Below are 22,121 nucleotides of genomic sequence, written 5' to 3'. Positions count from 1 at the left end.
TATTACTCACTATTAAGTCAGGTAGTGTATACTATGGTTATGTTTCCTTTCTTGTACAGCTGTGTTTCATGAAGTTAATGAGAAAGTCTTTAATGCTTAGGTGTTTTTGTTGGTTGGTTTTTCAAACATCTATTGCTCAGTCTTCTCACACCCTTTCTCAGCAGTTTTCCGTAAGGTCAGACCACTCAGGACAGTTGTCAGGACTTTTGTTTTGCTGTTTAACTTGGAAACTTCCTTCCTGGTACCCTGTGGTTCTGCTCCAGTTTAGACTGGTTGCTCTCTTGGCTTCTCAACCAGTTGTCATCCTAGAACTTTCTTTTGTTGTCATCCTAGAAATTCCTTCACCTCTTTCCTGTGTTTGGATCCTTGTTTTTTTGTACTCCTTGTCTCCTTTCTTGATATGCTCCCTTATTTTGGTAGAGGCACATTCTCCAGTAGCTATGTAAGAAAGGATAAACATATAAAAGTTTTTAAGCTTTTGTATTTCTGAAAATGTATTTAATGTATTTAATTGTTAGTAGTTTGACTGGGTATAGAATTATAAATCCTTTTCACTAAGAATTTTGAAGGTATTTTCCTATGGTTTTCTTGCTTTCATACTTGCTGTTTAGAAGTCCAGTGTCATTCACTCATAAATTGTTCATGCATGGTTTTTAAGTGTCTCATATGTGCAGGCACTATTCTAGGTACAAGAAATATGGCACTGAACAAAATAGAAATCCTCTGTCAATGACCTTGTAGTTTTAATCCTTTTTTTAAAACTAGAGTATTCTTGCTGTACCAAAGGGACCCAAAAATACAGAACCTTAAATGGAATAGAATTCTATTTCTCAAATAGCCAGAGCAAGTAGATACCTCTGTTTCACAAGCTAGCAGGGCAATTCAAGAATCTCAAAATGGGGCTTCCATCTCTTGAGTTTTGAGCATCTGCTTCACTTGTTACCATTTTCCAGCCAGCAGGAAGGTGAAGGTCAATGGGTTTTATTAGAAAAACATGATCTGCGGGGCACCTTGGTGGCTCAGCTGGTTGGGCATCTGCCTTCTACTCAGGTCATGATCTCCGTCTGGGATCAAGCCCCAAGTCAGGCTTCCTGCTCAGTGGGGAGGTTGCTTCTCCCTCTCCCTCTGACCCTCCCCCTGTTTGTGCTCGCTCTCTCTCTCTCTCTTTCTCTCAAATAAATTAAAATCTTAAAAAAAAAAAAAGATAAGAAAAGAAAAACATGATCTGGGACTTGCTCACATTACTCCTGCTCTCATTCCATTGGTCAAAACTTTAGCTACAAAGGAGGCTGAGAGATGTCTGTAGCTAGGCAGCCTTTTGTCTTGCTAAAATACATGGATCCTATTACTAAAAGGAAGAAAAGGGTAGGTATACTGGGGGACAGTTAGAAGTCTCTGCCATAGTATATTCAAGAAAGTTTCAGAATCTTCTCTTTATTACTGATGATCTATAGATTTGCAATGATCTGCTTTAGTATGAGTCATTTTTTTCCTTTCACTTTTCTGTCTACTTATTTAGCCCTTTAAAGATTTTATTTACTTATTTGAGAGAGAGAGAGAGAGCATGAGAGGAGAGAGTTCAGCGGGAGAAGCAGACTCCCTGCTGAGTAGGGAGCCCAATGTGGGACTTGATCCCGGGATTCCAGGATCATGACCTGAGCCAAAGGCAGTCGCTTAACCAACTGAGCCACCCAGGCGCCCTTAATTAGCCCTTTAAATTTAGAGATTCATGTCTTTGATTTTGCTCCTTATATTGTTTTATTAATAATTTCCTCCCAAACATATTCTCTGACTTGCTTTTTGAGTTCCTTTTCTATATTGTATATCCTAGTTTGAGCCTCCAGTTTTGTCTTTTGTCCATCTCTTTATTTTCTTGTTCTGTTTTCTGCAAGATTTCCTCACTTCATCTTCTAATTCTTTTTTTTTTTCATCTATCATGATTTTGAATTTCCAAAAAATTCTTTCTAGTTTTTTTTTTATACCATTTTTATACCATCCTATTATTCTGGTTTCATGGGTTCACTGTCTTATCTCCCATAGGATATAATAGTGATTTTGAAAAAAATTGTTTCTTGTTTTATTTCCTTTCTGAGTTGCATCTATTAGTTTTGTCTCTTGTCTTTCATATCAGAATTTTTCCTTTCTTGTCTGGTATCCTTAGCTTCCCATATTTTAGAATGAGGCAGTATAAACTGATAAGAAATGCTGTATCCATGGGCAGAGCTTGTTGGCCTGTAGGTCTCACTCTAGAGTAATAGAATAATGAGAAGTTTTTTACTTAGGAAATCCCCAAACATCAGAATCTATGAGGCCTCTTTTATAGGACTGTTAACTTTTCCAAAGAAAGTTGTTTGAATCTTCTGCCTGGGTGGTGTGAACATTTAGTATGAAAATCTGTGTTTTCAGCACAGTCTAGTGGCCCCAGTCTGATGTTTAGATTCACCAGAAAATAAAACCTCCAATCTCCCACAGGGTTTTAATTACTCCTTATATAGATTTAATCAAGTCTTCTGTTTTCATGCCCATGTCTTCCATTATGCCAAGTGCCTTTAACTCCTGATCCCTCCTTTCATTCTGTGGGGGCACATTAAGAACTGTTTGTCAGTATCACTAACTGTAGACATTTGGGTTTCATCTTCTCCATTTGTCTCCTTTATATACTTTGTAGTTTACCTTCTTGTATTGAAGCTTCAGGGTTCAGTGTTTCCTGGCTTCACTGTAGTTTGTTTCTTATTTTCCTTGTTGTTTTGTGGTGGAAATGTTTTTACAATATATATTAGTTTTTTCTAGTGCTGCTCTAACAAAGTACCCCAGACTGAGTGGCTTAGAAAAGCACAATTCTGGAGGCTGTAAGTCCCCAAATCAAGATGTTGGCAGGGCCTTGCTCCTTCTGCAACATGTAAGAGAGAATCTTTCTTTGCCTCTTCTAGCTTTTGGCCTTTGCTGACAATCTTTGACCTCCTTTGGTTTATGGATGCATCATCTCAGTCTCTACCTCTGTTGTCAGATGACCGTCTTCCCTCTGCATGTTTCTTTGTCCCTTCTTCTCTCCTTCTAAAGACCTCTATCATACTGGATTAGGGCCCATTTTCGTCCTAACTTGATTACATATCTGTAAAGACTTTTTCTAAATAAAGTCTTTATTTCTAAGTAAAGTCACCTTGACAGGTACTGGGGTTAGCACTTCAGCGTATATTTCAGGGAGATAATTCAACCCATAACACCAAGCAATTTTAGAACCAGGAGTTCTAGACATTATTTTGGATGGCAGTTAAATACATTTTCCATATGATAAGGAAAATTTCATTTTGAAATTTAATGGAAAATGTTGAGAATAATTGCATAAAATTCTGACTCTTCTAAAACAAATCCTGAAAGAAAGAATATAGTATGTATGAAAAAGGCTCACATACAGTGGGAGAAATAGCAAGACTCCATTAACAATGGACATGAATACACCATTCACATCAAAGTATGAGCAAGCCTATGTTAAAAGTTACTCTCATACATTACTTATCCTTTGTAAGTTGGTATATTAGTATGACCCCTTTTGGAAAGAATCTGTAAACAATATGTCAAACCATAAAAATGTTCACACCCTTTGGTCTTATTCAATAAGAAATTGAATACTTATTTGTACCAGCTACCCTGGTAGGTACTATAGATTCAGTGGCAAACAAAAAAAGACCAAGCCTCTGCCTTTATTTATATAAAAGACCAATATGGGGAAGAAGTCACATACATGAAGATCATGTTGTTCATCCCACTCTTGGTTTTTCTAACTATACTTTCAGCTCCTTAGTCTCTCTTGCTTATTTTTCTTCATATTCCCAACCTATAAATATTGGAATTCCGCAAGATTCAGTCCTTGGACCTCTTCTCACTCACTTGGTTGACCCATCGAGTCTTATATTATCTGTATAATGATAATTCCCCAACTTTTTTCTCTACCTAGGACCTCTCTCTTGACCTTTTGACCCATATACTCAGTGGCCTATTCGACATCTCCATTTAGATACTGAACAGGAATCTCAAACTTAACTTCTCCAAAACTGCGCTTGATTTCATCCCCTCCAAAGTTGTTCTTCCCACTGCCGCCTCATCCCAGTTCTCAACTGCATTCAATTGCTTAGGCTAAAAATATTAGAGTTATCTTTTACTTCTCTCTTTTTCTCATACCCCAAATGTGATTCATCACCAAATCTTGTTTACCCTCAAAATATATCCAGAATCTATTTCTCACCATCTCTACTGCTGTAACCTTGATCCAAGCCACCATATCTCTTACCTGGTTTATTTTAGTAGCAGCCTAACTTCTCGTCTTCCCCATAGTCTGTTTTAGGATAGCAGCCAGGACCTTTTAGAATGTAGGTTAGACTAAAAAAAGAAGAAGAAGAAGAAGAAGAAGAATGTAAGTTAGATCTTTCTCAGCAGTGCTTGAAGCTCTCCAGTGGCTATCTCAAAGTAAAAACCAAATTTCTTTTATTATTTTTTTAAAGATTTTTTATTTATTTGACAGAGATCACAAGTAGGCAGAGAGGCAGGCAGAGAGAAAGGGGGAAGCAGACTCCCCACTGAGCAGAGAGCCTGATGCGGGGCTCGATCCCAGGACCCTGGGATCATGACCTGAGCCAAAGGCAGAGGTTTTAACCCCCTGAGCCACCCAGGCACCCTACCAAAGTTATTTTAATGGGCCCAGAAGGTTCTATGCATTTTAGCCTCTTCTGATATGTCAGACTTCATCACCTGTTATTCTCCCATCATTCACTCTGCTCTATCTTCTTTGCCTCCTGCACACAACAGACACATTTCCACATCAAGACTTCTGCTTTGGCATTCCTTCTGCTTAGGATGCTCTTCACCTGTTTGGCCTCATTGCAGGCTCCCTTGCCTCCTTTAGGTTTTTGCTTAGTATTACCTGAGTGAGGTCTTCCCTAGCCGTCCTATTTAAAATTGCTCCCCTCCTCTCTCTCTGTATCCACCCTCCCTACTTAATATTTCTTCTAATTTATAGCCGTAATACTTTTACTTAATTATCATATCCATTCTCTCTCCCTAACCTAGACTATAAGCTCCATAAGGACATGAATTTTTGCCTGTTGTTGTTCACTAATACATTGCTCTAGTGCCTAGAATAGCACCTGACACTATAGCAGTTATGCAATAAGTATTTCTTGGAAAAATGGATGGATGGACGTCAAAAAATTGGAAGTCACTTACATAGCTGACTAACATTACAGAAGACACTTGGTAATTTTTTCTACATTCATTAGTTTGGAACATTGAAGCTATTTAAAATGCTCACAAAAACTGATCTTATAGGGAGGTGCTCTTGATAGAAAATAAAATTGGAGTTCACACTTCATCAAGGGTTATTGAGTGCCTGCTATGGAGAAATAGAACATGGTGGTTAAGTGGTCAACTATAGGTTGGACCTGTATTCAGAAAGTCTCACAGCTTTTCCACCATCATCCAGATATTTCTGCTTCCATGAGTGTGTATTTCTGTAAGGAAGAGAAGACCCACCTAAGTCTGACTTAAACAACAAAAAAGCATTCTGACTCACATAATTGGAAGTCTAGAGGAAGGCTGCTTTAAGACTTGTTGAAATCAGTGGCTCAGTGATGTTATCAAAGACCAGGTTTCTTTTCGACTTCAGTGTTTTGTCCAAATTATCAGTGTTACCTAAGGCCGTTTTCCCTCAATGCCATAAGAGTGGTGGCAGGAGCAATAGTGGTTGTGTGCTTTTTTGTTCAATTAGGTAAAAAGGAAAGAGAAAGGTACAGACACAGACTGGCAGAGTGCCTTTCCGGAAGGGCAAGGAACTTTCTTTTCAGTAGCCCCTAGCAGATCTTTCACATTTCACTGGTCTGAACTAGATCACATGCCTACAGCTACATCTGTCACTCTGGCTGAAGGAGTGGATTACAGTGATTGACGTGGTCTGATCAGGCCCCATCTTTGGAGCTATGGGATAAGGTCAGCTTTCCCCTAAGCAAAAGCAAGGGCTGCATGCATGAAAGAAAAGTAGATAAAAATCTGATCATGTTAAGAAGGTGAGAAGTGAGTCCTATGCCCACTTCTTTTTTTTTTCTTTTTTACTTTTTAAAAAGTATTTATTATTGTGGTGCCTGGCTGGCTCGGTGAGGAGAGCATGTGACTCTTGATCTTAGGGTCATTAGTTCAAGCCCCACGTTGGGCATAGAGCTTTCTTTTAAAAAAATAAATTTTTTTAAAAAAGCATTTTTACTGAAGTACAGTTGACATACAGTTGACAATGTTATATTAGTTTTAGAAGTACAACACAGTGATTTGACAGTGCTCTCCGTTACTCAATGTTCACCAAAGTGTAGTCACTCTGTGTCACATATATTAATTACAATATTATCGACTATGCTCCCTATGCTGTACCTTTTATTTCTCTGACTTACTTTATAACTAGAAGTGTGTGCCTCTTAATCCCCTTCACCTATTTCACCCATCCCTTATCCTCCTCCACTCTGGCAGCCACCAGTTTGTCCTCTGTATTTATGAGTGTTTCTTTTTGTTGTTCAGAATTCACATATAAGTGAAATCATATGGTATTTGTCTTTCTCTGTCTGACTTATACCATCTAGCCTAATACCCTTTAGGTCCATCCATACAGTTGCAGATGACAATATCTTCTTTATTCCTTCATCTGTTGGTGAACACTTGGGTTGCTTGCATCTCTCGGCTATTGTAAATAATGCTGCAGTGACAATAGGGGTGCATACATCTTTTTGAATTAGTGTTTTAGTTTTCTTTGAGTAAATAGTGGTGGAATTACAAGATCATATGGTATTCCTATTTTTTTATTTTTTGAGGAAACTCCATATTGTTTTCCACAGTGGGTGCACCAATTTACATTCCCAACAACAGTATGTGAGGGTTCCCTTTTCTTCACATCCTCACCAGCACTTGTTATTTGTCTGACTGGAGTTGGGGTGCACTGGGCCAAATTGGCTGATTAAGCCACATGGGATAGAATCACTGTCACCAAGAGTAGTTTGCTCCGAAAGGGCAAAAGATGCTGGTCAGGCAAAAGGAATATATCTACAGCAGATAGCGCTCAGTCTAGACCCACACACCATCCGCTAACACCCTATCAGCATACTTGAGCTGACAGGACCCATGAGGTGACTGCAGAGGCACAAGATCGGGACAGCAGTCTTTTACATGGAGTAATAAGATTGACATCTTTACTTGGATATCACATAAGGAGTTCACACTCCGTGTGTTTAAAATTAAACTCATCAACTTTCCCGACTAGTTTCTGTGAACCCAGTCTTAATATGATAAACAAGACATAGTCACTGCTTTTATTACAAGTGTTGATCAACAAGTGGAATTGGTCCGTAACTATAGGTTATAGCCTGGGTGGCTCAGTTGGTTAAGCAGCTGCCTTTGGCTCAGCTTATGATCCCAGCGTCCTGGGATAAAGTCCCACATTGAGCTCCTTGTTCGGCAGGGAGCCTGCTTCTCCCTCTGCCTCTGCCTGTGCTCGCTATCTCTCTCTCTCTCTCTCTCTGACAAATAAATAAATCTCTAAAAAAAGAAAAACCACAAGGTCTCTGATTATGTATGATCTTTCTCTGGAAGTTACTACAGTTTATGTAAATTTGTTTGTTTTGTGTGTTTTAGATTTAAAAAGGTTTTTCAGGAAACAGAATCTCATTATGAATCTTATTTAAATTGTATGTTTTCATGTAGCTATAATATCTGCCATATGCCAGGCAATATCACTGTGCTAGTGCTTAGGGATACAAAAATAAATACACACTGCCCTCAAAAAGCTTACAGTTCAGTGGAGAGTATAGGTAAACCAACAGTTAACTACAGTACAGTCTGATATTTGCTATAGCAGAGGTGATAACAGATTGAAATAAAGTCTTATGATTTGCACTGTGAATTGTGTTAAACTAATCTTTTTTACCCCCAGAGTCTTTCTTCAGTTCATGTGGTAGTTTACACAAACTAAGTGAAGAGCCACTGATTCCTCCGCCTCTTCCTCCTCGAAAAAAGTTTGATCATGATGCTTCAAATTCCAAGGTAGTCAACAGGACTTAGGTTTGTCTTAACTTATTCAACTTACTCCAAGTTGTGAATCTTCAAAATAATTCTTGTTCTTATAAAAATCTGTCAATTATAATTTGGCTACCCTTTATGATTTTTAAACACTTCGTTTTTTTTTTCTTGAAAAATACTTTAACTGCTTATTTCTCGTTAATTTTTTTTTTTTTTCTAAAAAGAGGCTGGGCAGATTCACAGATACTCAGAAATATGTTTCCTTTCTGGTAGAAAAGGGAAAAACTTTAGTATTCAAAGCATTCTTCAAACTTTAAACCAGTACTTTGCAAACTTTAGGCTGCATCAGAATTACCTGGGAGGCTTGTTAAAACCAGATTGTGGAGTTTCCCATTCAGTAGGTCTAGGGTGGGACCCAGGAATCTGTATTTTTTAACAAGTTCCCTACTAGTACTGATGCTCCTGGTCCCTGGATCACACTTTGAGAACCACCACAGTAAGCCTCACTGGGGAAAGTAGAAGTAGATAGCCAGAAAGCAGAAGCTGGACATCGAGTTCCCTTGACGTTGTGTCCTTTAATGTGTACAAAGCTATGTATTCCTTTCACTCACTTGCCTATTATAGTTAAAATGTGTAAATTTTTGAAAGGTGTATAAAGCAAGATAACCTGAGGCTTTATGTTCTAAGATTTCAATTAAAACATCTTATATATAAAAATATTAAACTAGGCACCAAATTAAACGGGGAGTATTTTACTCATGAATCTGATCATTATATCAGATTAACCTATTTTGAGCTCTTGGATTTAACCAAACAAGATTTTTTTAGTCTTTTAAAGCTTAACAGATTTTTCAGGAGAATGGAGGTGTGATTTAATTTTTTTTTTTTTGAGGGAAATATGAAATCTGATGATGACCCCCCTGCTATTCCACCAAGACAGCCTCCTCCTCCAAAGGTAAAACCCAGAGTTCCTGCTCCTACTGGTACATTTGATGGACCTCTGCATAGTCCACCTCCACCGCCGCCAAGAGATCCTCTTCCTGATACCCCTCCACCAGTTCCCCTTCGGCCTCCAGAACACTTCATAAACTGTCCGTTTAATCTTCAGCCACCTCCACTAGGACATCTTCACAGAGATCCAGACTGGTTCAGAGACGTTAGTACCTGTCCAAATTCGCCAAATACTCCTCCCAGCACACCCTCTCCGAGAGTACCACGTCGATGCTATGTGCTCAGTTCTAGTCACAACAACCTTGCTCATCCTCAAGCTCCCCCTGTTCCACCAAGGCAGAATTCAAGCCCTCACCTACCAAAACTGCCACCAAAGACTTATAAACGGGAGCTTTCGCACCCTCCGTCATACAGACTGCCTTTGCTAGAAAATGCGGAAACTCCTCAATGACCTTAGCCATATGTAGTCATTGACACTGGAATGGTATTTGTAAAGGTTTTTTTTTTTTAATTTATTCAAAAAAGTCATAGTATTTTAGTACTTTTTACAAATAATGCTCTTACAAAAATGCTACTGATCAAATAAGCTTTTAAAAATTGGAAAAATAAAAATACAGAAGTCCTTTATCATTATCCTCAGGTGATCAGTAGCATTGCCTTGTCTTGGATCCTCAGTGCTGCCAAAAGGCCAGTATAAAGAATTTATATTTGCACTGTAGACTCTGCTAAAATATGGTTTAAAGTGACATTGATTGCACTGAAAGGGGATAGTGCATTTGTGGAATTTTTCAAATTTGGGTATTAGATGCCTTTTTAAGGCAATGAATTTACACAAATATAAGGGGTGTATGGTATTACTGATTTTTAAAACTCTTTGACCATCTTCTAGTTTTTACTTCTAGTTTTTACATTTAGGAGAATTGTGAAAAACACCCACTGTTCTTAAACTCTTTAATGCCATGTCTTAAATGCCAGAATTTGCTGCTGAAGACAAAAATGGAAAATAGAATGAAAATAATAGAATGCACTGTAAATGTTTATTATTTTGTCAAAATGTATACAGACTACCTAACCCAATCATAGAGGGGAAAAGGGCATGTATCTCATTCAGATGTGCCTTTTGTTTTTGCAGACTATGGTGTCTTTAGCTAATGAGTTGCCTATTGTTTTGGAAAACAAAGTTAATTAATATGCCATGTATGTACAGTTTTGTTTATAATGTATATTTAAAAATAATGCTAATAACCTATGTAAATTTAAGTGACTCAAGGCCTATACTACAATCTGCTACTTTACTAATTCAGAAATTCAGAGGAAACTTTCTTATGGCATAGGAACCAACTGCCTTGCCCTCAAAACCTAGCAACTTTCTCTATAAATCTCATGTTAACTAAGATTAAAAAAAAATTTTTTTTTAGATTGGTAACATTTAAATCAGCAAACAAGCATACTTAAAGCTTTATTAAACTTTTTATTCAGAGACGTGAGTAAAAGTTTTATTTGCCATTTGGACTCCTGGGTTCAAAGTGATGAAAAGCGTGTTTTGCTGATAGTGCTGTAGCAGCAGTTGTAAAGTAGCCAGAAGCCACGTTGTTTATTTACTGGTCTGTGGCCTTTTACTGTGCTTTGTATCAGAGTTCTTAACAAGATTAATAAATCACCCCAGTCTTAATTTTTAAAAGACTTTTAAATACGTGTTTTCATTATAAGGAACAAGTGGAGATACTGTTGAGTTCTGTGTAAATACATACAACCACATTATTTTCAATATTTGTGCAATTTACATAATCCCAAGGAATTTAAGTGATATAAATTTTATTAGGGTAACTTTGTCTTAACTGTTAAAACGCAATCAGCAAGCTTCCAGCAACCATTTCTATGCATTCAGATGAAGAATTAGGAGCATGGTAGGAAACCCTTGATAAAAGAGGATTGTAGCCTCCCTGGTAGGACCTTGGAAGCTGCCTGGATTTAAGGTCAGTAACTACCGAGTGAAATTGGTCTCCAGGTAAAAGGTCTTGAGTTTGCCTTTGTTTTCTAAAGAGGTAACAATATTAGCTCTGTCTGGAAGAGTGAATTAAACTGCCCGTTTGTAAAGCCAGGCTTATAATTTAGAGTAGTGAGCCTGACGAACACCCAAGAAGCGGGTAGCCTGGTGCTCGACCACGCCCAGGTAATGCGGCCTTCTCGCCTTTGTACTTTTGCGCACGCGCAATGGTGTCAACTTCGCCACTAGGAGGCGCCCGGCCCTCTTCAGGCCGGTCTTGGGGCGGTGCATGTGGCTGTGACGTCACTGCACGCGCCACATCTTGTTGCCGGGCAGCGATGGCGGCTACTCTAGAGTCCGCGGAGGACCCACTGCGGAACTTTGTTCGAGTTTTGGAAAAGCGAGATGGCACGGTGTTACGACTGCAGCAGTATGGGTCCGGCGGCGTGGGCTGCGTTGTTTGGGATGCTGCCATTGTCCTTTCTAAGTACCTAGAAACGCCCGGGTTTTCCGGGGATGGGGCCCACGCTCTGAGCCAGCGGTCCGTGCTGGAGCTGGGCTCTGGCACTGGGGCCGTAGGGCTCATGGCTGCTACCCTCGGGTAAGAGCTGGCAGGAGGGGGGGGCTGCTTTGTTCGGGAAATCCGGATTACTGGTTTACCACGCTTGTGCCTGTACTTCAATCCACTTTATTTTATAGGGCTGACGTTGTGGTCACAGATCTTGAGGAATTGCAGGACTTGCTGAAGATGAATATTAATATGAACAAGCATCTTGTCACTGGTTCTGTTCAAGCCAAGGTACTGAAATGGTTTGTATGGCCTTTCAGCTTGTTTTAAGATAACGATTTTGCTTTAAATTGCGTTTCACTACAACCATAGTTAATACGAAGGGGACTTTCTAGAACTTGTTTATAAAACAGTGTTTTAAATTATTAAAGCAACAGTTAAATATTTTGGTTGATATTTTTAAGGGGGGAAGAAATAGAAGACTTTCCTTCTCCACCAGACTATATACTGATGGCCGACTGCATATACTATGAAGAGGTGAGTCTTCAGTGAGTGAAGTGTCTCTCTTTAGAATTTATACCATAACTTGTGGATTCCAAAGTGCATGTTTCTTCACATTTTAACATCTCTGAATGCAAGATATTTGTCCTATAGTTGATGACACAGTAAAGAACATAAAGGTTACCAGAACTATATACATATACTGGTGATAAACATATAGACCTGTAAAATATGTTGACAGAAGTGTTATGTGCATTTTACTAGAGGCTTCTGTACTATTTTAAAGATTTTGCCATTTGGCTCTGTTATGAAAAGCTTAAGTTTTTTTCTAAGCTCTTCCTAGTGAACATGTTAACCATGACATTGAGAATTAAGTTGCATTGTAAAGAATTCATTGTTCTGTGGAAAGATTGATTCAGAATGGTACTTTTTTAAAAAGTTTTTATTTATTTATTTGACAGAGATCACAAGTAGGCAGAGAGGCAGGCTGAGACAGGGAGGGGAAGCAGGCTCCCTGCCGAGCAGAGAGCCCAATTCAGGGCTCAATCCCAGGACCCTGAGATCATCACCTGAGCCATGACCTGAGCAAGGCAGATGCTTTAACCCACTGAGCCATCAGGTGCCCCCAGAATGGTATTTTTTTAAATGGCAGTTTGTATAATATTGTGGGCATCGCATTTTTAAAATAACAAACATTGAATTAACTTAAATTCAAGTTAGGGTCAGACTCACTTTTGTGGGTAAATCCCAACTTAGAATAGATTAAAATTCATTTTTTAAGGATGAGATCATTTTCATTTGTTTTCTCATGGGAACTCCAAAATACAGTCATTTGAGTCATTTGGAAACTGAAATCATTACAGTGGTTGATTAGTGAAGAGGAGTTTACCAGTCATTAGTTACAGAGCTTTAACCACTTGTACTTTGTTGATTGACTCAAAGATGGATAAATTGGAGGGGAGTTATAGTTACTCTCCACTTCCCCTATTCCCATTTTATAGTAAATATTAAAATTTTTAAAAATCGTAAGTAAAAGTGATATTCTGTTTTGAACAGTCTTTGGAGCCGTTGTTGAAAACTCTAAAAGATCTTAGTGGATTTGAGACTTGTATTATATGTTGTTATGAACAACGAACAATGGGAAAAAATCCAGAAATCGAGAAAAAATATTTTGAGGTAAGTACTAAATCTGTTTTTGTAGTGCTTTACATGACTTCATTGAGGCTTTGTGTGACTGTATGTTCAAGTATATTAAGGTAATTTTGAGTGGGGAACACATTCTACTTGTATGAATCCAAGGAGAGTATCCTTCGTTGCGCACCATTCTACTAAGCTTCTCCCCAAACCTTTTGCATCTTTTCTAATCCTTTGTTACTTTTTCTTTTCTAATTAGTCAATCTAGTATCTACAAAACAACCTAAAATAATAATGGTGACATCCTTGTCTTTTCTGGGAAAGTTTTCCATGCTTCTTTATTAAACATGATGCTGGCTTTTGGGAATGTATTAATGATGTATGTAGTACTTTTGGAGAGTACATCAGAGAAACATATGTGATATGTTTTCACCTCTGTGTTTTTCTCTACATTTTTTATAAAAGCTTTCAACCAAGGTGTCCTGTCTACTTTTGGGGGTGTTTTTTGTTTTTGTTTTTCACTTTTTATTTTAAAATAAAGACATATAGGAAGTTGCAGAAGTAGTACATAGAGCCCCATGTATCTTTCACCTATCTTGCCCCAGTGGTCATCAAAACCCTTTTTTTTTTTTAAAGATTTTATTTATTTATTTGTCAGAGAGAGTGAGCACAGGCAGACAGAGAGGCAGGCAGAGGCAGAGGGAGAAGCAGGCTCCCTGCTGAGCAAGGAGCCCGATGTGGGACTCGATCCCAGGGCCCTGGGATCATGACCTGAGCCGAAGGCAGCCGCTTAACCAACTGAGCCACCCAGGCGTCCCCAAACCCTTTTGATGGGCAAAAATCCATCACATTACAAGTGACTCCTCCTGAGGGTACATCTCCATAGTCCTGCAATTTATCCACTGAAAGGACTGCTTTGCTTAAATAAGAATGCAAATACATGACTCTGCCTCAGATACATGCTAAAATTGTTTTTATTTTCATGTTTTTCTTGAAAGTAAATTTTGAGACTATAATTGAAAATTCTATATTGTTAAACAGTTTAACTTGAGTCAGCACATGTAAAAATGCATATGTATCAAGTTCTCAACTCAATTTTTCATATGTATACACCCAGGCAACCACCACTACATCAAGATACAGAACACTTTGAGGATCTCGGAATGCTCCCATGTGCCCTTTTCTAGTCGGTACTCCTCCAAAGTTAACTGTCATTCTGACTTCTGTCACCACAGGAAACTTCACGTTATGGAATTTACAGTATATCTCTTTTAAATTTATAGCTCCTCCAGCTAGACTTTGACTTTGAAAAAATTCCTTTGGAGAAACATGATGAAGAATATCGAAGCGAGGATATTCATATTTTATACATCAGAAAGAAAAAATCGGTAAATACATTCCTAGCTCTTTATCCTCTGAGGAGGTCTCATTAGCTGGGCACTGTCTCTGGGCTAATGTGTGATGCAGATGCTGATTTTGATGTGGGGAAACACTTCTGATGACTCCCTGGGCTCAGGCACTCTCAGTGTTCAGATCATTTAATCTACCTGGCCTTGGATTCTCCCTCTAAAAAACCAAAAACAAAAACAGGCTTTTCTGATAAAGATCCTTTCCATCTGTAAATAATAGAGCTTTGTAATTGGGCATTACCTCAGGTAAATATCTTAGCTATTTGTACATTTCTGTTTAAAAATGTCAGTTCTGACTTTTGTGAACTTTCTCCAACCATTCACATTTGGCAAATAGTCCAAAGTAAAGTATAACAAGGTAGATCTGCTCAGTAAGTAGAAATGCACACAGTTAAATAGAATTTATGTGTATTTCCCCTTTTTTGTTCCTTCCTTTACCTGTTAACATTAATTACATCTTTATATAAGCTGCCTCTGTATGCCTAGAGTTTGCACGTGTAGAGGGGAAGAATTGTATTTCATCCATTTTGTATCACCTTTTATATATGTGACCAGTAAAAGGCAAGACATGATCTAGTTTATGAATTAAGGATGCTAAATTTAGTTAGTCCCACTTGTTTCTGTTATCTTTGCTTTGATTGAATTCTCAGTGATGAAGTTTTCTGATTGTGTGAATTCTAGTCAAAAGCAAATAGCTTTTGGGGATTAAGCCTAAGTGTTAGAACTGTAAGGAAAAAGTGGTGGGATTAGTAATTCAGATCTGCTAACTTTCATTTGGCATAGTGTTGGAGATAGATAAATTTTAAAAATATTTTCTTAAGGATTCTGGTTTTAGTTCAAGCTGTTGTGTAGTTTAAAAGTAGAATTTTTTTTGAGGCTTAAAGATTTTGTGTCTCCTAAATGTAAAGGCTTTTTTTTTTTTTTTTTGGCAAAGGATCACTTCTTTTTACAAAATTCATAAAATTCACCCTTTTAAAATGTACAGTTCAGTGGTTTTTAATATATTCACAGAATTGCACAAGCATTACCACTTTAGTTCTAAACATTTTTTATCACCCCAAAAAGAAACCCCATACCCATTAGCAGTCATTTCCTATCCCTGCCTCTCCCCAGCCCTTGGCAGCCACCAGTCTCTTCTCTGTGGATTGCCTGTTCTGAATGCTTCACAGAAGTAGAATCACACACTATGTGGCTTCCTGTATCTGGCTCCTTTTTGTAGTTTTATAAGAAAAAAAGAGTTACAATATTTCTTTGATAGTATACCTTATCCATCCATTCATCAGTGATTGGGCATTTCGGTCATTTTTCACTTTTTGGCAATAATGAGGAATACTGCTGTGAATATTCATGTAAGAATTTTTGTGTGACTTATGTTTTCAAATCTCTTGGGTATATACCTAGAATAGATTGCTGGGTTGTATGGGAACTCCATGTTTAACTTTATGGGGAATTTGCCAAACTGTACTCTAAAGCTGCTGTACTGTTTTATATTCCAACTGGCGGTAGCTGAGGGTTGTGATTTCTTCACCTCTTCACCAGTGCTTGTCATTGTCCATCTTTTTGATTGTAACCATCTCAGTAAGATTTAATTCGTATCTCATTGTGGTTTTTATTTTCATTTCCTGAATGACTAATGTGGAATGTCTTTACATGTATTTATTGGCCATTTGGATATCTTTACGGAAACACTTTCCTTGTTTTTAAATAGAGTTGTCTTCTTACTGTTGAGTTGTAACTGTTCTTTATTCTGGATACTAGACCCGTACCAGATACATGACTTTCAAACACGTTCTCCCGTTCTGTGGTTTGTCTTTTTTTTTTTTCTTTTTCTTGATGGTATGTCCTTTGAAGCACAAAGCTTTTTAATTTTGATGATGTCCAGTGTATTTGATTTTTCTTTGGTTACCTTGTTTTGGGTATCAGCAAAAAACCCATCTCTTAAAATTATGGATGGTTATTCATTTGAGCTGCATTAGGCATATTACTTAGTATTAAGTACCCAATAAATACTTAATTTTTCATAAGAAATCAATCTTTAAAGTTTTCTTTTTTTTTTTTTTCCCTTATAGAAATCTCTATCATGAAATCTTTAGTCATCTTACCCAAGCCTCTAACAACCTGGGTAAGCTAAATATATGAATGGAGCATGTGAATACAGCATGGGAAGATTGTGTTCACAGATTTTTCCAGCATGTCCATAGAGATTCGATATGTAACTGACAACCACCATGGGCTACCTGCAATTTGAAAATGAGTATTGACTGCCTGTCTGCCAGTGGGCCTGAAATCCAACTTAGTTTACTTGTAGCTCAGCTTCAAGTTCTGCTTAAAAGAAAATTGTGTATCAGTCACTCCTCAAATGAAAGATAGGTGTTGAGGTTTGCCTTAAGTCTACCAGAAGTAAACAGTGAAGTGGCATGGTTGACTTGGCATTATTGTCAGGAAACTGGAGATGAATTGATCCAGTTTCTAAAGAGAGACATCTATTACTGTGTAATTGTTTAAGTTGCAACTAGTAAAATTTAGTTGTCTTCAAGATCAACAAATCTAAAAGTTGGTTTTTATTTTAATGTAATTATGCATTGGTTTTTATCATATGTATCTTCCACTTCATTGCTGTTATTACGATAGCATTAATACCAAAATGTTCTTAAAACAAAAACCTGAAAATGCTGTTTTGTATACTATTAGCCAAAGTTTTATTCTTTTCCTCCACCATACATGTCTGTGTGAGTTAGATAGTAATTTATACTGCAATGAGTTGGTAGGAATGAAAGTAAGAAATCAGGAGGGGGAATAGGTATCTTTACAAACTTTTTCATTTGTGAATGGAGCAATAAAAGTCCAGTTTCAGGCTTGTGCACTTACATGGCTCTTGCACTTTTCGTCGCATATATCTTCCAGGAAAATGGCTAAAATCACCAGTGTTTACATGAAACAGAGAAATGTTTTTAAGTAACTACAAATGTGGCTCTCTATGTATTTACCAAGTGTTTTGATTCTATGTATTCTCTGTTTTATCTTAAAATGATAATCGTCTCACAGACTGATCTATCAAGGACTTCAGTTACACCAGTTGTGAAGAGTAATACTAACTGGATAGAATTCTGGTACCTGTAGGCATTGGTGCTAGGTGGCACATTTTATGTATTAAAATAAACATTGTTTTTGAGATCCTGTGATTTTGTGAATGTTTCAGAAATAGCTTTGAAGAAATGAACGTGTAAATCAGGCTTTCCAGAAGAAGAAAAAGAAACCCAATTTAGAGAAATTAAAGATCCAAGTGAAAAGAACCATTCTTTTCTTCAGGCTTCCTTTGGTCTTTAAAGTTTGTCTTGCTGTTGTTTTTCAAAATACCTTGTTCATACTGCCCTTAGCATTTCATTAACCGGTTTACAAACAGTTTAACCTAAATACATGATTCTTTGTTAGTTACAGATAGCACCAGTTATTATTAGTGAAGTCTTGGCACAGATGACTACTTTCTAGCCTATTCCATAACACTATGCAACTTAAGTAAGTCTGACATTGACCATCTATAGTAATCCACTCAGATTCTCAGATGCCTTTTCACCCTCCTCTTCTTTTCACTATACTTCTAATATTCACTACCTCTGGATCTTCTGCCTAAAGTGCCCCTTGGCATTCCTGTAGGAAAGCCCAGCTCCTTTACCTCACATAGGTGCACCTTACACTCCAAAATTTTCTGGAGGAGTTGGGTTGAGGTCAGCCTCTACAGCTTCGCCAGAATCACCCCTTTACTTGTGTGTGCCTCCTTTCCTTCCCTGTCCTATTCCCACTTCCTTACTTAATTTATCACCTTAAAACGTCACTTGCATACACTCATCACCATCTGTTCTGGAGAACTGACCTAAGTTACTGAATGTAGATTTAAGTAATTTGTAAGATTAAATCATGGGATTTTTTTTTTCCCCTATTCTGGAATAAGGCCAGAGCAGAGATTAAAAAGTACCAAATTTCAAATTAAAAAAAAAAAGGTACCAAGTCTCCACATTGTAAGACCAAAGAACCACTGGTTTGGTAGGACCAGTGAGCACTGCAGGGCTTACTGGGGGCTGCCAGTTCCAAAGAACCTGCCCTATCACCACCTACCATTCCACAGATAGCCAGAGAGGCCTGGGAGAGGTCTCTTTTGAGGAATGCAGTGTTGGGGAATGGGATTTTGTCCTTTGGACTCTCATGAGTCCTTTAGACTCTCATCTGCACTCAGAAACCACAGGAGAGAGGCGTGAGGGAACAGTTCAAGATTAAGGATGCTTCTAGGAGGAGGAGCCCAGCATTTTCTCCACCTGGTTGAGTTTACCCAGCAGATAGCACATCTGTGTTTTTATTTCAGAGCATGGGAATGAAATTAGAGAGGTGAGGACTATCAGGCAGAGAGGTGTTAAAGATGGGTCCTGCCAGCTGCTGTTGATACAGGAGTTGGAGGCCAGAGGACTTGAGCAGCAACATGGAGAAGTTCAAAGGCAAGTGCAGAAGATGAGTGAGGTGTGATGCCGCGGACTGGGGATCAACCAGAATACAACCAACTCCAATCCCCCAGGACCCCCAGGGCTGGGGTCAGGTGAGAAGACAGCTCAGGAATGGACCTCTGGACCTCTAGTTGAGTGGGGGCTTGCCACTGTGCACCATGAAACCCACAGGCCGGTTATCAGAATGCAGTTATAGCCCATTAAGGTGGCCCCGTTGTAAGGCAGTGTTTCTCAAACTAGGCTACACATGGAATCACGTGGAAAATTAAAAGCAAACGAAAGCCATGTTCGGGTCCCAGTTAAATTTAAAGGCATGGGATTTTTATTAAAGGACTCCAGGTGGTTTGAGTTTAGCCTAAATTGAGAACTGCTGTGTTAAGGAACCCTAGCATCTATTTCCCAAGGGGAAAGGAGCAAAGGGAGAAGAAATACAAAAATAAACCATCCATGATTAGAGTGGGCCTATACTGCATAGGGAAGGAAGGAGCTTTGAATCTGATGTGGAATCATCTACAAAATAGGTTTTAAAATAAATAGGACAGAGCTTTAGAAATTGACTGTTTACTTGAAAATTTGGAGAACCTGGTCAAGAAGGCAAAGGTGATGTTACTCAAGAAGAAAGGGGAGTCTAATAGCTGGAAAAATGAAATTGTTATAGGCTAGTCTCCAAGGACTTGAGTCTCCCCTGTATACCAGTTATAACTAAAGGTCTTTGAAATTGTACAACATGGAATCTCAATCACGTATAGTTCACAACCAAGGGTCTGTGAATCTTAAGTTTCATGAACTTGGGAGTGAAATTAGGTTATTTTTAATTATTTTAAGAAATATTAATCCAGAATGATGGTGGGATTTTTTACACAGTTACCTTTTTCTTAAAAGTTACCTTGTTAAATGATGCCAAATGCGATGTTAACTCAGACTATAAGTACTGTATTTTAAGAAGTGTGGGTTATAGAAATAGGACTGTTGTTCTAAAGTTTCCCTGTAGATGGCATTGCTTGACTTTGTCTTTAAACATTTTATAAAAAGGAAGTTGTTAAAATAGAACATTTTGAAATGGAATCACACTTGCATTTTAAAGGTAAACTAAATTAGATTTTAAAGAATCAAGCTACTTATCAGGAATTGCTTTCAAGTACAGCGTGATTGTCTTAGTGTGTTTGGGCTGCTAGAACAAAGCATAGACTGGGGGGGCTTATAAACAGAAACCTTTCTCACAGTTCTAGAGGCCAGGAAGTGCAAGCGAGATCAAGGCTCCAGCTTCGCGTTACCAGCTCTCTTCTCATTGTAACGTCACATGGCAGAAGAGCAGAGGAACTCCTTGGGGTCTCTTATAGAACACTGACCCCATTTAGGAGAGCTTCGCCCTCATGACATACTCATCTCTCAAATGCCCGCCTCCAAATACTATCACGATGGGGGAATAGGTTTCAGCATAAGATTTTGGGGCTGGGTTGTGGGCGGGACGCACAAACATGCAGACCATAACAATAGTGTAGGTAAAGCTGATTTTTTTCTTATAAAATTGTATTTGACTTATCTTTCTGTCCATTGCAATCTAATACGCCTTTTGAATTTCTGAATATTATTTGTAAAGCTACAGAAATTGCAATTCATAGACCATTTCTCTGCTATTGATATCTTCTGTGAGAGACCTTTAAGAGGCTGAATTAGTTGGTCAGGTTCTGAAAATTAAATTGACCTTGAAAGTACCTCTTATATAATGCATGATTTTATGTTTGAGGTGTTTGAAACTTCTAATTAATTTTAATTAGTTTTCCAAACCAGTGTACCTTCCTCACTAGAGTAATAAGTAGCTTTTACATCAAAAGACTGAAGCTCTGTCTGGCTTTACCACAGTCCTGCAGGCTTAGGCCTTCTGTTTGACTTTTTGGAAGTCAAACAGGATTTTGGAAGAGCTTTTGCTGCATTGATAGTAAACATAAGTAGTAACACAAGACAGTAAACAAGATAGTAAACACAAGTAGAATAGTCCATTGTCGTACCATGGAGATCTCCAAGCTAGTACAGAAAGAAGTTGTGGCAACAAAATTTTACTGAAAATTAGTCAAGTAATGAAAAAGTGAAGTTTTCACTTTATATAATTTTGAATAAGAAAGCAGTGAATTCTCAAACTATGTATACCCATTGGGTTAAAACTTACATACTTGGGGTCATTTAGGATATTGTCTTAGGTTCTCAAGTATTGGTTGGAGTTTTGTGACAATTTAGTGAGTCCATCAATTGAGAGGTAGATTCTATGGGGACCTGGGTCCCATGTCTGACCAGGAGGAGCTCCTGTCAGTCTGGAGCAGGTCAAGTTCCCAGGTCCAGAGCGTATCACCAATGAGAAGCAGAAGCTGTTCACCAGTAAGCTGCTAGATGTCATGGACAGAGTACTGATCCTGGAGATCAGTGGTCATGCCATTTATGCCGTCAGGCTGTGCCAGTGCAAGGTGTACTGGTCTGGGCCATGTGCCCCATCACTTGTGGCCCCCAACCTGATTGAGAGACAAAAGAAGGTCAAACTATTTTGCCTGGAAATGTTCCTTAGTGATCTCATTGCCCACCAGAAAGGACAGATAGAGAAGCAGCCACCATTTGAAATGTACTTATGATTTGGGAAAGAATGGCCAGATGGGAAACCCCTGGAAAAGAAACTCATCTTGGTTCAGGTCATTCCAGTGGTAGCTTAGATAATCTACGAGATGTTTTCTGGTGTTTTTACACAATAACGTAACAAGATAATTTCTGTTTATAACAAGGTAATTTTCAAATAATGGACTTAAAAATGTGTTAGAGCAAATTATCTCCATGATAATGTTCTCATGTGCATTCTTAAAACCATGTGTCAGAGCATAGGCCTAAAGACCAGATTATCTGGGCTTAAATTCCAGTTCTGGCATTTACTAACCGTGTGACCTTTAGAAAGTTATTTAAACTGTGTGCCTGTTTTCTCACATGTAAGGTGACGGTCATAATAGTGTCTACCTAGTAGTTTGCCATGGGGATTAAATCAGTTTAATACATGTAATGCACTTAGGTACCATAGTAAGTGTTCAAAAAATGTGATTATAATAGAGGTGTAG

General features: G+C 38.2%; 2 protein-coding genes across 2 annotated transcripts in view; both read left to right on the top strand.

Moving 5' to 3' along the window:
* SOS2 (SOS Ras/Rho guanine nucleotide exchange factor 2) overlaps nt 1-10,477 on the top strand; it is a 79,673-nt gene extending 69,196 nt beyond the window's left edge. Inside the window, exons 22-23 of the mRNA XM_080808227.1 lie at nt 7,961-8,070; nt 8,939-10,477. Coding sequence (XP_080664353.1) covers nt 7,961-8,070; nt 8,939-9,448 — 620 coding nt within the window. The 3' untranslated portion in view covers nt 9,449-10,477. The remainder of the gene's footprint in view (nt 1-7,960; nt 8,071-8,938) is intronic.
* An 826-nt stretch (nt 10,478-11,303) lies between these two features.
* Nucleotides 11,304-17,821, top strand: VCPKMT (valosin containing protein lysine methyltransferase). The gene is made up of 6 exons (XM_080808228.1): nt 11,304-11,585; nt 11,684-11,794; nt 11,957-12,029; nt 13,050-13,169; nt 14,411-14,515; nt 16,606-17,821. Exons 1-6 carry the CDS (start codon nt 11,323-11,325, stop codon nt 16,618-16,620), a joined length of 687 nt encoding a protein of 228 aa, XP_080664354.1. The 5' UTR covers nt 11,304-11,322; the 3' UTR covers nt 16,621-17,821.
* The last annotated feature ends 4,300 nt before the right edge of the window (nt 17,822-22,121 follow it).

Source organism: Martes martes (assembly GCF_963455335.1).
Source record: "Martes martes genome assembly, chromosome: 7".
In the NCBI taxonomy this organism is placed as follows: Eukaryota; Metazoa; Chordata; class Mammalia; order Carnivora; family Mustelidae; genus Martes; species Martes martes.
The sequence above is the reverse complement of the archived record's forward strand: the minus strand, read 5'-3'. Positions and strand labels throughout refer to the sequence as shown.

Bases quoted from the DNA above. Each gene is read 5' to 3' on its own strand.
- VCPKMT (XM_080808228.1), top strand. From the start codon at position 11,323: ATGGCGGCTACTCTAGAGTCCGCGGAGGACCCACTGCGGAACTTTGTT. The intron at 11,586-11,683 runs GTAAGAGCTGGC...TTTATTTTATAG, and splicing joins CTCATGGCTGCTACCCTCGG to GGCTGACGTTGTGGTCACAG. The intron at 13,170-14,410 runs GTAAGTACTAAA...TTAAATTTATAG, and splicing joins TCGAGAAAAAATATTTTGAG to CTCCTCCAGCTAGACTTTGA.